The sequence below is a fragment of the Hemibagrus wyckioides genome, linkage group LG24, assembly GCF_019097595.1.
Source record: "Hemibagrus wyckioides isolate EC202008001 linkage group LG24, SWU_Hwy_1.0, whole genome shotgun sequence".
Taxonomy (NCBI): Eukaryota; Metazoa; Chordata; class Actinopteri; order Siluriformes; family Bagridae; genus Hemibagrus; species Hemibagrus wyckioides.
In genome coordinates this window covers 4,992,456-5,006,800 of record NC_080733.1, presented here as the reverse complement: position 1 = coordinate 5,006,800, position 14,345 = coordinate 4,992,456, and the positions used below count along the sequence as shown (strand labels likewise).

Sequence of the window (14,345 nt, the reverse complement as noted above, 5' to 3'; positions counted from 1 at the left end):
TGCATGATGAAATGACCTATTAGTCTTTAACACAACACAGGGCTGATTTATCCTCCAGGCTTTATTCTACACATCTTGCTGGTCTTGGTATTTAAACAAAATGGCGGCTTAAGACGAGGTGTCTTTTTATAAACTCAGAATTAAAGCCTGTAGTGAGGCCGGCCCTGGTCTGGATAAAGACCTCTAAACTAAACCCTAAACGTAAAAGTGAACAGAAACACACTGGAGACAGGTTTGTGAGGACCAGAGTGTGATGTGATGTGGTGTTCAGACTGGAAGGCTTTGCTCTACAGAGAACCTGTCTGTCCAGAACAAAAATAAGGGAGGGAAGTTAAAGCGAAAGGGTAAAAGGAACGTTTTAGCGAAAGTGCCACGGACGAGACGCTTTGGAGACGAGCGTATAAACAAAACGAGCACGAGAGCCGAAACGGTCACGAACGGTTAATGCTAAAACAACCCACATTGTCCAAATACACTTCGGGGAGTACAGAGCCTTCACTGAAACATTTGGGATTTCCAAATCGCGCACTGTTTAGAAGCCAGCCATGCAACGGGAAAGGAACGCAGGTCTGCTCACTCCGTGGGAGACGTCGGGAATATCAAACCCCGCTCTGTAAACTGAGAGTTTTGTGCATGGCAATCATTCACCTCGAGCAAAAAAACAAAGGAAATCTTTTGGATGAAACAAAAAAAAAATGTAAAAAAACAAAAAATAAAAAAGGAAAACAAAGAAAAAACAAAACTTTGTGCAATGTGCAAAGATTAAAGATGGAATTAAAAAGAGTCGTTAAGAATACTGACTTAATTTACGGAAGATTCTCCCACTGGACAAAAACGTCTACGGGATTTTTGTTACTTTATGTGTGTACTGTATGAGATCTGTGAGCCGAAAGAGATGGGCTTCTGTTAGTGACCACACACACACACACACACACACACACACACACACTCATGCTCACTCTCATACACACACTCTCTCATACACACCATCACACTCTCTCTCACACACACTCGCTCACTCTCTCATTCACACACTCTCTCTCTCACTCTCGCTCACACTCTCTCATTCACACACACTCTCTCTCACACTCACACACTCGCTCACACTCACACACTCTCGCTCTCACTCTCTCTCACTCATACACTCTATCTCTCACTCACACACACTCTCTCTCGCTCATACTCTCTCACTCATACACTCTCTCTCACTCACACACTCTCTCTCTCTCTATCACACACTCTCATACTCTCACTCTCTCTCTGACACTCTCTCTCACACACACACAGACCCAAAAGTTCTAAGACATGGTGAGCATTTTTGTCTTGTTCAGAGGGAAAAGGTTTTAGTTTCACGTAACAAGCGATCAACTTAAAAAAAAAAAACAAACAAAAAATAATAATAATGCTGACATACAGTATAAGAGACGCTCATCACTGAAATGTACACCGTCATTCTATAAGATGCAAAAAGAATAGCAGGGTGCTGTCTGTACATATCACTGATTTCAAGTCGAGTATAAAAACCTCTTGTCTGTCCGTTCGTCGCTATGCGGTAAAGATCCTCAGGATTAAAATGCGAGCGCTGCTGTGGAAGTCCCCAGGCTCAGAAAAGGTGAGAGTATTGCAACACTAGGAGCTGGAGTTTCTCGGAGGTTCGTGTCCTCGGAGCAGAAAGCATCATGATCAGTTCGGTCTAAAACGTCTATGTGCTTTTTTTGTGGCTATGTGATGCAAATTCGGCTGAATTCCCATCGACTGTAATCCACCGTTTCAACGACACGAGCAACAAAGTAGAAAAAAACATGATTCTCTCTCTTTTCTTGTACCGGTCATCATCATCATAATGCAAATTAAAACCATCTGACTCACAACGGAAATAAATAATCCTTGAGCAGCCTGGAAATGGTGTGTGTGTGTGTGTGTTAGTGGCCCTGTGTAGCGCCTCTCCTCTCTGTGCTCCTGGGAGAGTGTTCAGACGGCCTTCAGCTCGAGCCTGCAGGGAGGCGCCTTCCTGTCCACCCTGAGGAAGAGTGAGGGAGAGGAGGACAAGTAGTAGTAGTGGGGTCGAAGGGGCTGTTAGACGAGTTAGTGGACGCTGGCAGGGCGAAACCGTTCACTCCACAGCAAAGCCACACGTCTCCTCCACGGCAGTCAGGAGCTTCTCATAGAGCTTCTCATACGACTCGTAAGGCGGGATGTCGATGCGGTTGAAGCTGGACGCAGAGAAATGAAAGGTCAGTCGGATTGTGTAAACTAATCATGCATCCAGTTAAGACTGAACAATTCATTCATGCAGACTTACCATGTGTGGGCTTTGGGCAGATTATCCGTATTGGCATCGATCAAATGGATAGTAAAGAGCCTTGGTCCTGCAGAACCTGTAGAACCTTACAAACATACATTCTAGTTATCACTGTTCTCCTTCTGATTACAGATAACAGCAGCACTCACTCACCCAGCCACTCACCTAGCCACTCACCCCGCCAGTCACCCACTCACTCACCCAGCCACTCACCCCGCCAGTCACCCACTCACTCACCCAGCCACTCACCCAGCCAGTCACCCACTCACTCACCCAGCCACTCACCCAGCCACTCACCTAGCCACTCACCCCGCCAGTCACCCACTCACTCACCCAGCCACTCACCCAGCCAGTCACCCACTCACTCACCCAGCCACTCACCCCGCCAGTCACCCACTCACTCACCTAGCCACTCACCCAGCCAGTCACCCACTCACTCACCCCGCCAGTCACCCCGCCAGTCACCCAGCCACTCACCCAGCCAGTCACCCAGCCAGTCACCCAGCCAGTCACCCAGCCAGTCACCCCGCCAGTCACCCCGCCAGTCACCCCGCCAGTCACCCAGCCACTCACCCCGCCAGTCACCCCGCCAGTCACCCCGCCAGTCACCCCGCCAGTCACCCACTCACTCACCCAGCCACTCACCCCGCCAGTCACCCCCCCACACACCCCCCCAGTCACCCACTCACTCACCTAGCCACTCACCCCGCCAGTCACCCACTCACTCACCTAGCCACTCACCCAGCCAGTCACCCACTCACTCACCCAGCCACTCACCCCGCCAGTCACCCACTCACTCACCTAGCCACTCACCCCGCCAGTCACCCACTCACTCACCTAGCCACTCACCCAGCCAGTCACCCACTCACTCACCCAGCCACTCACCCAGCCACTCACCCCGCCAGTCACCCACTCACTCACCCAGCCACTCACCCCGCCAGTCACCCCGCCAGTCACCCACTCACTCACCCACTCACTCACCCACTCACTCACCTAGCCACTCACCCAGGTCACTCAGTCACATCACTCAGTCAGTCAGTCTCTCAGTCACGTCACTCAGTCAGTCAGTCTCTCAGTCACGTCACTCAGTCAGTCAGTCTCTCAGTCACGTCACTCAGTCAGTCAGTCTCTCAGTCACGTCACTCAGTCAGTCAGTCTCTCAGTCACGTCACTCAGTCAGTCAGTCTCTCAGTCACGTCACTCACTCAGTCACGTCACTCAGTCACTCACGTCACTCACTCAGTCACGTCACTCAGTCACTCACTCACTCACTCAGTCACTCACTCACCCAGTCACTCACTCAGTCAGTCACGTCACTCACTCACTCAGTCAGTCACTCAGTCAGTCACTCAGTCAGTCACTCAGTCAGTCACTCAGTCATTTACTCACTCAGTCACTCACCCAGTCACTCACCCAGCCAGTCAGTCATGTCACTTACTCAGTCACGTCACTCACTCACTCCGCCACTCACCCAGTCAGTCACGTCACTCACTCACTCCGCCACTCACCCAGTCAGTCACTCACTCACTCACTCCGCCACTCACCCAGCCAGTCACTCACTCACTCACTCCGCCACTCACCCAGTCAGTCACTCACTCACTCACTCCGCCACTCACCCAGTCAGTCAGTCACTCACTCACTCCGCCACTCACCCAGCCAGTCACTCACTCACTCCGCCACTCACCCAGCCAGTCACTCACTCACTCACTCCGCCACTCACCCAGCCAGTCACTCACTCACTCCGCCACTCACCCAGTCAGTCACTCACTCACTCACTCCGCCACTCACCCAGTCAGTCACGTCACTCACTCACTCCGCCACTCACCCAGTCAGTCACTCACTCACTCACTCCGCCACTCACCCAGTCAGTCACTCACTCACTCACTCCGCCACTCACCCAGTCAGTCACTCACTCACTCACTCCGCCACTCACCCAGCCAGTCACTCACTCACTCACTCCGCCACTCACCCAGCCAGTCACTCACTCACTCCGCCACTCACCCAGCCAGTCACTCACTCACTCACTCCGCCACTCACCCAGCCAGTCACTCACTCACTCACTCACTCCGCCACTCACCCAGCCAGTCACTCACTCACTCACTCACTCCGCCACTCACCCAGCCAGTCACTCACTCACTCAGCCACTCACCCAGCCAGTCACTCACTCACTCACTCCGCCACTCACCCAGCCAGTCACTCACTCACTCACTCCGCCACTCACCCAGCCAGTCACTCACTCACTCACTCCGCCACTCACCCAGCCAGTCACTCACTCACTCACTCCGCCACTCACCCAGCCAGTCACTCACTCACTCACTCACTCCGCCACTCACCCAGCCAGTCACTCAGTCACTCTCCCAGCCACTCACTGAGGTCACTCAGTCACTCTCCCAGCCACTCACTGAGGTCACTCAGTCACTCTCCCAGCCACTCACTGAGGTCACTCAGTCACTCTCCCAGCCACTCACTGAGGTCACTCAGTCAGTCACGTCACTCACTCAGTCTCTCAGTCACGTCACTCACTCACGTCACTCACTCAGTCACTCACGTCACGTCACTCACTCAGTCACTCACTCAGTCACTCACTCAGTCATTCAGTCACTCACCCAGCCACTCAGTCACTCACTCAGTCATTCAGTCACTCACCCAGTCACTCAGTCATTCACCCAGCCACTCACCCAGCCAGTCACTCCACTCACTCAGTCAGTCAGTCTCTCAGTCACATCACTCAGTCAGTCAGTCTCTCAGTCACGTCACTCACTCAGTCACGTCACTCACTCATTTACTCACTCAGTCACTCAGTCAGTCAGTCACTCAGTCAGTCACGTCACTCACTCTCACCTCACTCACTCACTCAGTCACCTCACTCACTCACTCACTCACTCACTCACGTCACTCACTCACGTCACTCACGTCACTCACTCACGTCACTCACTCACTCCCTCACTCACTCACGTCACTCACTCACGTCACTCACTCCCTCACTCAGTCACGTCACTCAGTCACGTCACTCAGTCACGTCACTCAGTCAGTCACTCAGTCAGTCAGTCACTCACGTCACTCACTCAGTCACCTCACTTTCACTCTTAAGCAGTGCGGGCAAAAAATAAAACAATAAGAAATGTATGTCTCCTGAATTGAATATCATTAAATATTAGTTCAATTGGGCTAAAATAAAGGTATTATCTTTGATATGATAAACTCTGATATTCACTGAGCAGGACACACATGCACATTATAATGTAAGGACATGTAAGAGGTATGCATGGCTCATCTCTTAGCCACCTTGCAGTGCTTTAAAGCCTTGAAGAGGGACCCGTGTGGAGCCGGTGACGAACTGGAGCAGTCTGCCCCTCCTCTCCTCGTCAAACGACTCCACCGCCTGCCAAAACCACTTCACTATGTTACTGTCAGCCACACAGTGCTTTAGCCGCGTGTTGGCCTTCCAGTCGTTCAGATCGATCTTCCCGAGTCCTCCGATGATCAGCTGTACACACGAGGCATGGAGAGGCACGGTTCAACATGCTGGACTGCTACACGTTCACGCTTACTTTACTGAAAGTGAGTTATCGTCAGCGATCTAAACATACGAAGGACTTCTGAGATTTCGAGTACCTCGAGTTCCTTGTGGTCAAAAGGCTTGAGCAGGTGCTGAGGGATGAGCTCGTTGAAGCCCTTCTGCAGAGCGAGGAACTGGGCCTCGATGCCACGCATGAACCTCCAGTTCACGTAGAGCCTAAAAATAAATAATAAATAAATAAATCAGAGCAGCTCTTCACAAAATCTGTGTATTTGTGCATGGAAACATCAACCATCCACTGGAACCCAGGACCATCAGCAAACAACTAATGAATCGTTCACATCTCATTCCTGAATAAAGACTCAGTAAAAAGCAGCAGCAGCTTATAAGTCCAGCGTCACTCCATCATGCTGACAGTGTGGGGCAAAAAACAAAACAAGCGGAGGGCTGTTTGAACTCACTGCCAAATTCATCTACACTGCTGCCCTCTTCTGGCTCCTGACAGAAACCCCTTTCCTTCATGCATTGCTACTGAGAAAGATTTAAAGAACACATGACCTTGTACGATTCCTGGGAAATTATGAGGAGTGTAAGCAGAAGGCAGCAGATTACTGGGAAAATATGTGCTTATACATTGAGAGATGTGGGTTTTAAAACAAAAAGCAGTTTCAGGAACCATGAAGTACAGCAGAAAAGGTCTGGACACAGCGTACTCAAACAAATGTGAAGACATGCCTCCTGGTAAAATATCACTTGAACACACATCAGCAGAGCCTGGAGCTGAGCGCATTACTGCTGGTTACGTCTGCATTTCTGTCATACCTCACATATTCCCTTTTATTCTCCTCCGTCACTGGGATGTTTCTGCCGTTGGGCTTAAGCTCATGTTGGAGGAATTTGCCGAAAGCGTTGTGTTCGACGCAGAACGTATGATCCAGAACAGATGTAATGTCATTTTCTCTGCAAAATAAATGAAAAATGAGACAGTGAGGAATTTTCTCAGAAATCCAGAACGTTCTCAAGAGGACGGGGACACGTAAGCGTTACAACACGACGACGGGACTTTCACAGAGCAATTACACACGAAAAATGATTGATTTGTAAAAAATAAAATCACATCAGCTGTAGTGAAAATGATGATATACCTATTCAACCAAACTGTTCGATTAGTGCTGCTTAAAGGAGAAGTTCACTTCCAGAACAAAAATCTACAAATAATTTACATTTCATCATTTTCGTCATCTAAAATGTTCATGTCTTTCTTTCTTCAGTCATGAAGAAATGATGTTTTGAAGACATGGTTTGAGAAGGTTGGAGCGGAAGAACTGGAGTGTCCAGCACTGAGCCCTGACTCTGACTCAACCCCACTGAACACCTTTGGGGATGAATGTGAAATCTCATGTCTGTCTTCACTGCTCCTACTGTCTGACATCCACCCAAAAAATGCACAAGAGCATCTTGCTTAATAATTTCATTGTGCTGTCCAAGTCATCTCTGGCTGCTGATCACTGTAACTTTAATAGACAAATGTAATACTTGCTATAAATGAGTTATTAGTGGGCTTAGTTCTTCATCATTTTATTAACATATGAACTAAAGAGGATATTAGTGAGCAATGACTACGAGTGTACCGTCGATCTCCACAGAAATCTCCCTAATAATAATGACGACGATAAATTATTATTAGTAATAGTAGTAGTAGTATTGCACGAGTGTGAACAATGAAACGAAGAAGCGTCATCATCTCTGCTATCACACTAGCATCAAGTCTTACTGGTGTGATTAATCATGTCAACATCCCCTCCCGCTTCCTCATCCTGTTACGCACATCACACACCCAGTCTCGCTTGCACCTTAAAAAGGCATTTTTCAAATCTGCAGAGAGGGTAAATGAGCATAAATCAAGGGTGTCGTTATTTTGTGCTGAGATCTCTCCTATTTCATTACATTCAGTTGAGGTCATGAGTTCACAAAATGTTACAGGAACTATTACAACATTCACCGCTCATGAAGGCAACACACCATAGTAAGAGCCGGGGGTGGGGAGGATCCTGTCTTCTGGGAACTATTTTACGTAAATATCTTGCGTGGCTTCTTAAGAACACCTAGCTCATTTGTGTAAATTCAGTTATTATTGTGTCTTGTAGACTTTCGGAGATTTTTTATTAACATTTGGTTAACAGATCCAGGTTGTTGTCGTCACTCACAGAATCCAGACGAGGCTCTTGTGGAGCTCAGGGTCCACGGTCTCCAGGTCAGAAAGCTGGATGGGTTTCCCCAGGAGCTGCTTGTAGAAGGGCAGTGTGAAGCCTCCGTTTATGTAGTGCCCGTGAAACACAGCCAGGCCCATGATCCTCCCCACAAAGTGGAAGTAGGATAAGTGGTCCTGAAACACAACCCGAAGACTCAGTGCCCAACACACCATCACCACACACTGGGAATACCACAGAGCTGACTTTTTTTTATTTGTTAAACCTTCATTAAAAACAGAATGACTGAAGAGCCAAGGAATGTTTCAGGATAATCACACTACCACATGATGTGAGGTTATACAACTCACAGGGTTGATAGACGAATCGGGGTTGATCTGCAGCGTGTAGATGTTATCTGTGGAGTACTGGAACAGGCCGTAGTACGGATTAAGCATCTCGTGACAGAGAAGGTACAACCACTCCCTGGAGGAAGAGACGGGAATTCAACCAAAACATTCACAAGCAGCAGTATCCTATTTTAAGATTAGGTGAAATCACCAGTAGAGCACGTGCTCAGGACAGGACAGACAGCGCGTCTCACCTTGCCACTCCGCCATAATCTAAGCCTTCTTCTCCACGGAATTTGACCATTAGCCTCTTCTTCAGGTCCTTCGGCCTCATCTTCATGATCTGACGATACGACTCCTGCAGGAACACACACGGTATTGCATTACATCAGCGCCACTCAACGGCGAACACGGCAACTTCAGATTCATGCAGCTTTGTTTTTGGAACAAATATGCTTTTTATTATTTTCTATTATCGTCCATGTGTAATGTTTATATAGTTTATATAGTGATGGATTTATCATTACCCTTGTTAGGTGACTCCTATTTATTTGAAACTTTCGGACTAAATCCAGTGTTTTTCATTGACTAAAAAGAATGTCTCTGGAGGTCATCGTGACAAATTTAGACAATAATGTAAGTTTTAATAAAGAAAATAAAGAGGAGTGATCTTTCACTTTCATGAAAGTTCCATTTTCCATATCAACTATCTATAAGCAGGGTCACAGGGTACAAGGCAGGAGACATCCAGGATGAGGTGCCAACCCATCTCAGGACACACACACAACGGACAGTTTATTTATCAGCCTACAACACAAGTCTTTTGACTGGTGGAGGAAACCAGAGAACCCTGAGGAAACCCTGAAGCATGGGTAGAACATGCAAAAGAAAAATCGTTAGATGAGCAAAAACCCAATTCTTTTTACCTCGAAGATTTCCTCACGGGACACCTCTATGCGGCAGTGTCCAGCCTGAGGCTGCTGCAGTGAGAGCTCGTGGCGCAGCACCTTAAGTTTCTGGACGAGATCTCGCTCATAACGCACAGGCAGCTCACCTTCACCCTCCTCCACAGGAACATCCATCTGCACTGGCAAAGCCTGGCTCGACTCCTTCACCTGAGACTGTTGGCTAATGTGCACATACATAAACACACAAACACACACACACACCATTAACGATCATAATTACCTCCTGCGTTATATTTACACTTGTGCAACTATTAATCCAATGATCTGCCAAGAACATGAGCAGAAGCAATTCTGATCACTTTGGCCTTATGACAGTTGAACAGTTTAATAGCAGGGTTATTTAACAGGTCAGTAATCAGATGTTATGAGCAGAAGCGCAGAGCTCAGCACTCCAGTTCAGATACTGTGGTGTGTGTTTACCTCATGATGTGGTGTAATCTGGGGTCTGTGAATTGTGTGGTTCTGTTATTGTGGTCAACAAAATAAATCCTTCCTGACACCGTGCTCCTGATCTCCCAGCCGGGCGGCAGAGGGCCCAGCTCCTCACAGCTCACGCTGTTCAGGTCCCTGGAGGAGCATGGAGGACTGATCACCATACTGTTCCTCAGCACCACACACACACACTTTTTCAATGCCCTTTTTGACCTTCAGATTTGGTTAAAATCAAGGATTTAATAGGAATGTGTCCTCATCAGGTTTGACTTCTACCGCAATGAAATGAAAGTCTCCTTACATCTGCAGTGACGGCGCACGTGTCTGAGAGTCAACATGCATGACAATGAGAAATAACGTTAAAAATATTGTACCGAATGTCGGCTCGGTATTTCAGGCAGATGCGCTACTTTAGTAGTGTTTATGCACTCTTAGTGAATGTTCTGAGCAGTTAGATTAACAAACTCTTTGTACATTACAGCCTGGTTAATAATCTGGTGATAGAAAAATATACGAGAGAGAGCAGCGTGAAGTTAAAAAAAAAAAAAAAAACCTGAAAAAGTGAATGAGCCGTCGCTTACTGGATACTCAGTGTACCTGATTTGCGTCTGGAGTTTTAGACTTTTAATATAGCTGTACTAAACGTTCCTGGAAATGCATTAGCTCCTTCATATCCGAGCTCCAGCCCACACAAACCCGCCTGCTCTCGAGACACGGTAGTCCCCATACACACCTCTAACTTACTCCATTAGATCACTGCTCTCTGTATTGAAATACCGCCAGGTCTGCTTTTCTTCAATGCTTTATCACCGACAGTGAGAGTGACCGTGGTTATTTAAATACCATTAATTATTAGGTTAGGTGGTCAGTGGTAATTATTTCAGGATTTAGGGAAGAATTGTTGTCAGCAATCCAGACAGAGAGGTGCTGATCCTACCGTGGTATTCTGGGATCGTGCCAAGTGCTGACGCCGGTCTGTGTGTGTAGAAAATAGACCTGTCCCTGCACGGTGGTCCTCTGCTCTGAAGTGGGAAGAAGAGTGAGAAAAGCATTCATTTATTAGTGTAATTAAAAACCAAGGACTTGCCAGAACAACTCAAAAGTTGATTTAATTTTAATAGAGAAACTCAGTGCTGTGTAATAGCCTAATGCGACGTTCACACCTACAGTGACGGTGATTTTACTGCATGCAGAGTGTGCAGCGTGAGCGTTTCTGTACAGCCTAGTGCACTGAGCGCTACACGACTTTAGCCCTGATTATCCCGTCGTGACTCTTTTTGGTCACTAAATGCTGCACGTTCCCATGGCAACCAACCATGTAGCCTGCACCATCCACTTAATTTGCTCAGTTGGCAAGCGTTTGGAGAAGCACCGATATTTTCCACGTGTGTTTAATTTTTTTTTCTGCGATGAACCCTGGAGCACGAACAGCAGCGTTAAATAAACAGGAAGTCGGACTGATCCGCTCTCGTGCGCAGCAGATCCCTGAATCCAGCTGATCATCTGTCTACTTAAGTGGGAGACAAAATGCAATTACAGCAATATTGTTTCTATAAGAAGCATTTGGTTGTCAGGAATCGAAAAAATAAACACGATTCCCATCAGTGCATTCTGTTTTTGTACAAAACATTGACAGTCTCAGGACAGACAGCTGATTATTTTGGTGAGAAAGCAGGATTTGGGGATCAGGCACACTTCAGCAGGGATCTCTCCCAAGTGACAGACGGCATAATGTGTGTACACACTTGTGTAATGTGTACACACCTCGACGACACCAAACAACTGATCCTGAGTCATTTGAGTCGCGTAAGTGTGAATGGTGATGAAGTCGTGTACAGTACGCTCGGCACAATCTGAGCAAAAACAGAACCGAGAACATCTGGTACAAATACGTGTCTGAAGACTCTACAGGAGTTTTAGGAGAAGTGAGAAGAATTTAGAGATTTCTTCAATGTGAGAGCAGGGAAATGCTGCTTTCTGGAGGGTGAGTGGAATTTATATACGCAGGATCTGAAAGCTTTATCTTTACCCGTACCAGAGCAGGTACTATCTGTATGGAGACAATCAACCCATGCCCTCATCCTAAACTGTGTGTCTCTGTACCCCTCATACCCTCTCAGATGTTGGCTAGTGAAGGAGTTCTTATTAAGCGTCTTATTAGGTGTCTCAACAAAGCCAAACAAGCTGGGGTAAACTCACCCTACCCTATCCTACCCCACCCACCACTACAGCCACCTCTCACTGAGCTCGGCATGTAAGACTCTTCCTGAGGACAAAGGAACAATTACTGTTCAGAGGAGAGCAAACACACAACAGCACACTCAGGGCTTATTTACCATAGCCTTCTGGGAGGTCTGGCGACTGGTGCCCATGTGGCCGGTTCTGCGGGGTGTGAGCGTGACTTCTAGTCTCCTGGTTTCGGATTCTCTGAGCTTGAAGCCTCTGCTCTTGATTAGGTGACTCCAGAGCGCGACAGTTGCCCCCACCAGCAGCCCCTGTGGGGTCCGAGTAGGGCAGAGGCTCCTCCATGAAACAGCTGAGAGGCCGTCCTGGTCCGGAGTCCTCAAAGACTGGCCTGGACGAGACACACACACACACACAATGACACATCAGATCATACGACTGCACTCATCCACACTAGCAGCAACACACAGGTCTGCGACACTGACAGCAGGGGGTGCTGTTGAACCAAGAGAAGGAAAACGTGCTCCTGTGCCACATTGCTCCCACTCACCCTTCATTTTCTAACAGTCCTCGACAGTCTACCACAGGCCCGCCACTGCCAATCCTGTCACGGGTCTGGAGGCTTACTGAAAATGCAAAACGGAAAGAATTTACAAATGGAAATGTGAGAGTTCCAGAAAGCAAGAATGTCCTCTTTAAACGGGTTCGAAGTTTTACGTACCAACTATTTGACCCCGGACAGCGTCGCTGTCAGAGGCGTTCAGCTTGCATAAATCCAAACGCTGGTCTGTTGAGACAAAGTCAATGACAGCTCAAACCAATGTGTGTGTGTGTGTGCGCGCGCGCGCATGTGTGTCTTGCCTGTGATCAATTGTGTAATGTGTGTATTGTACATGCATGGTGTTTAAAATGGTGTAGTGTGTAGTGTACGGTTCGTAGAAAACCATGTAGTGTGCACTGAGCTTGCACACACACACACACACACTTTTTATTTTGAAAGTACTGCAAATTAGAAGGTCAAACTCACAGCCTGTATCTTTGAGTCTGCTGATGGCGTTGGACAGGAGCCTCACGCAGCCCAGGAATCCAGCGCCCTGCTTCTTGTGGATCTTCTTGTGATTCCATACGCTAATCGTGATCGAGTCGGTTTTCCCGATATATCTAAAAGCACAATTGAAAAAAATCCCTTGCTAGCTTTTACGCATGTGTATGAAAGTTGCAGAACAGAAGACGGATTGAAAACCGGATGCTCACAGATCGTAATGCTGGTTCCATTTAGGGTCCAGTGTGCTCTTAACCGTGTCTGTGGAGTGACACTGGCCTGAGCCATCCACGACAACTTTGGCAAAAGGGTCAGGCAATCCTGCGAGAGAACACACGGATGTGTCAGTGCGGCTGCGGCATGAGAATATATTTGTACACAGAGTGTGAAATCTGTACTGCATGCTGTTTTATGGCTGGTAAAAATGTTCATGCCTTGAAACCATTATAAATGAACTCGAGCATTGTAGTGATTCCAGTTTATTTTAATTCATATTAAACCTAGCTAGTCTCTCTGCTGATATATCTGACGTACGTGACTTATTACTCATAGATCAGACTCTTTCTGGCTCCACGTCTCTGCCACACACTGCCCGGTCTGATTAGTCGCCGTCACGCTAGAGTGCAGTGCGCCGTGGTTTAGTAAGCCGCCCTAGATGTGAGCTGAATACGCCGCAGTCGTGCGGTAGTCATTAGCATGAAACGTGGGCCGTGAATAGCTTGAGCTTATTGACACAAACGGGGCCATGTGTGTCGCTCAGGAGTCTACGCTACGCCATTAAGTCATTAAGGACTCCGGCGCGGCGGGTTTCAGCCCGAGTGCTGCGTGCGTGTCCAAACAGCTGTGGGTGGAATCCGATTAGAAATTTTTGCAAGATGAGGTGAATTCCCGATGTGACGGAACAAAGCATACAGAAGCAGAGAGCTCGGAAAAGTCGGTCACGAGGAGCTTCGGATGAAACACAATAAAACCCTCTCGGAGATAAAAAAAAAAAAAAAAAAAAAACTGATTCTGAACATCGGAATATAAATATATACATCAAATATTAGATTAGAGAAAAGAAAAGCGGTGACAATGATGTGTACTTACGGAAGAAGTCTTTCTTTGCGAGATTCTTGGCACACAAGACTGAAAGCAAAACAGAAAGACATTCATCATTTTTTTTTCAGTACTAAAAACCCTAGACTCAGAGCATCTGTGCAAACTTCATTTCCACTATTACACAACTCCACGTTAAAAAAAAAGAAAAAAAAAAGAAAAGTGATGGCTTAAACAAGACAGAGTCAAAGTATCGCTGAAAAACCTCGGCTGGTGGATTTCTGGTCTTGGCCGAGTTTAATGGGAAAATCCCGACGCGT

The 14,345-nt window shown here is 47.4% G+C and overlaps 1 protein-coding gene and 1 long non-coding RNA gene across 5 annotated transcripts in view; one reads left to right on the top strand and one right to left on the bottom strand.

The window, feature by feature from the left end:
• Positions 1 to 1,707: 1,707 nt before the first annotated feature.
• The window catches only part of smurf1 (SMAD specific E3 ubiquitin protein ligase 1), a 36,862-nt gene continuing 24,224 nt past the window's right edge, over positions 1,708 to 14,345 (bottom strand). The window contains exons 2-18 of one of the 3 annotated variants that reach the window (XM_058378429.1): positions 14,077 to 14,115; positions 13,200 to 13,308; positions 12,973 to 13,106; positions 12,667 to 12,732; positions 12,496 to 12,571; positions 12,098 to 12,336; positions 10,699 to 10,783; positions 9,750 to 9,896; positions 9,288 to 9,489; positions 8,616 to 8,719; positions 8,383 to 8,497; positions 8,030 to 8,208; positions 6,645 to 6,782; positions 5,918 to 6,038; positions 5,588 to 5,789; positions 2,303 to 2,387; positions 1,708 to 2,213 (exon numbers count right to left, since the gene is read on the bottom strand). In XM_058378429.1, coding sequence (XP_058234412.1) covers positions 2,114 to 2,213; positions 2,303 to 2,387; positions 5,588 to 5,789; positions 5,918 to 6,038; positions 6,645 to 6,782; positions 8,030 to 8,208; positions 8,383 to 8,497; positions 8,616 to 8,719; positions 9,288 to 9,489; positions 9,750 to 9,896; positions 10,699 to 10,783; positions 12,098 to 12,336; positions 12,496 to 12,571; positions 12,667 to 12,732; positions 12,973 to 13,106; positions 13,200 to 13,308; positions 14,077 to 14,115 — 2,141 coding nt within the window. In that variant the 3' untranslated portion in view covers positions 1,708 to 2,113. The remainder of the gene's footprint in view (positions 2,214 to 2,302; positions 2,388 to 5,587; positions 5,790 to 5,917; positions 6,039 to 6,644; positions 6,783 to 8,029; positions 8,209 to 8,382; positions 8,498 to 8,615; positions 8,720 to 9,287; positions 9,490 to 9,749; positions 9,897 to 10,698; positions 10,784 to 12,097; positions 12,337 to 12,495; positions 12,572 to 12,666; positions 12,733 to 12,972; positions 13,107 to 13,199; positions 13,309 to 14,076; positions 14,116 to 14,345) is intronic. The other 2 variants (XM_058378430.1, XM_058378431.1) reach the window with 2 other exon arrangements.
• LOC131345504 (uncharacterized) lies at positions 3,401 to 3,914 on the top strand. 2 transcript variants are annotated; one of them, XR_009203488.1, is made up of 3 exons: positions 3,401 to 3,532; positions 3,648 to 3,785; positions 3,819 to 3,914. It is a non-coding gene; the product is annotated as an uncharacterized LOC131345504 (long non-coding RNA). The 2 variants fall into 2 exon arrangements; XR_009203489.1 differs by having other exon boundaries at positions 3,470 to 3,532; positions 3,595 to 3,785.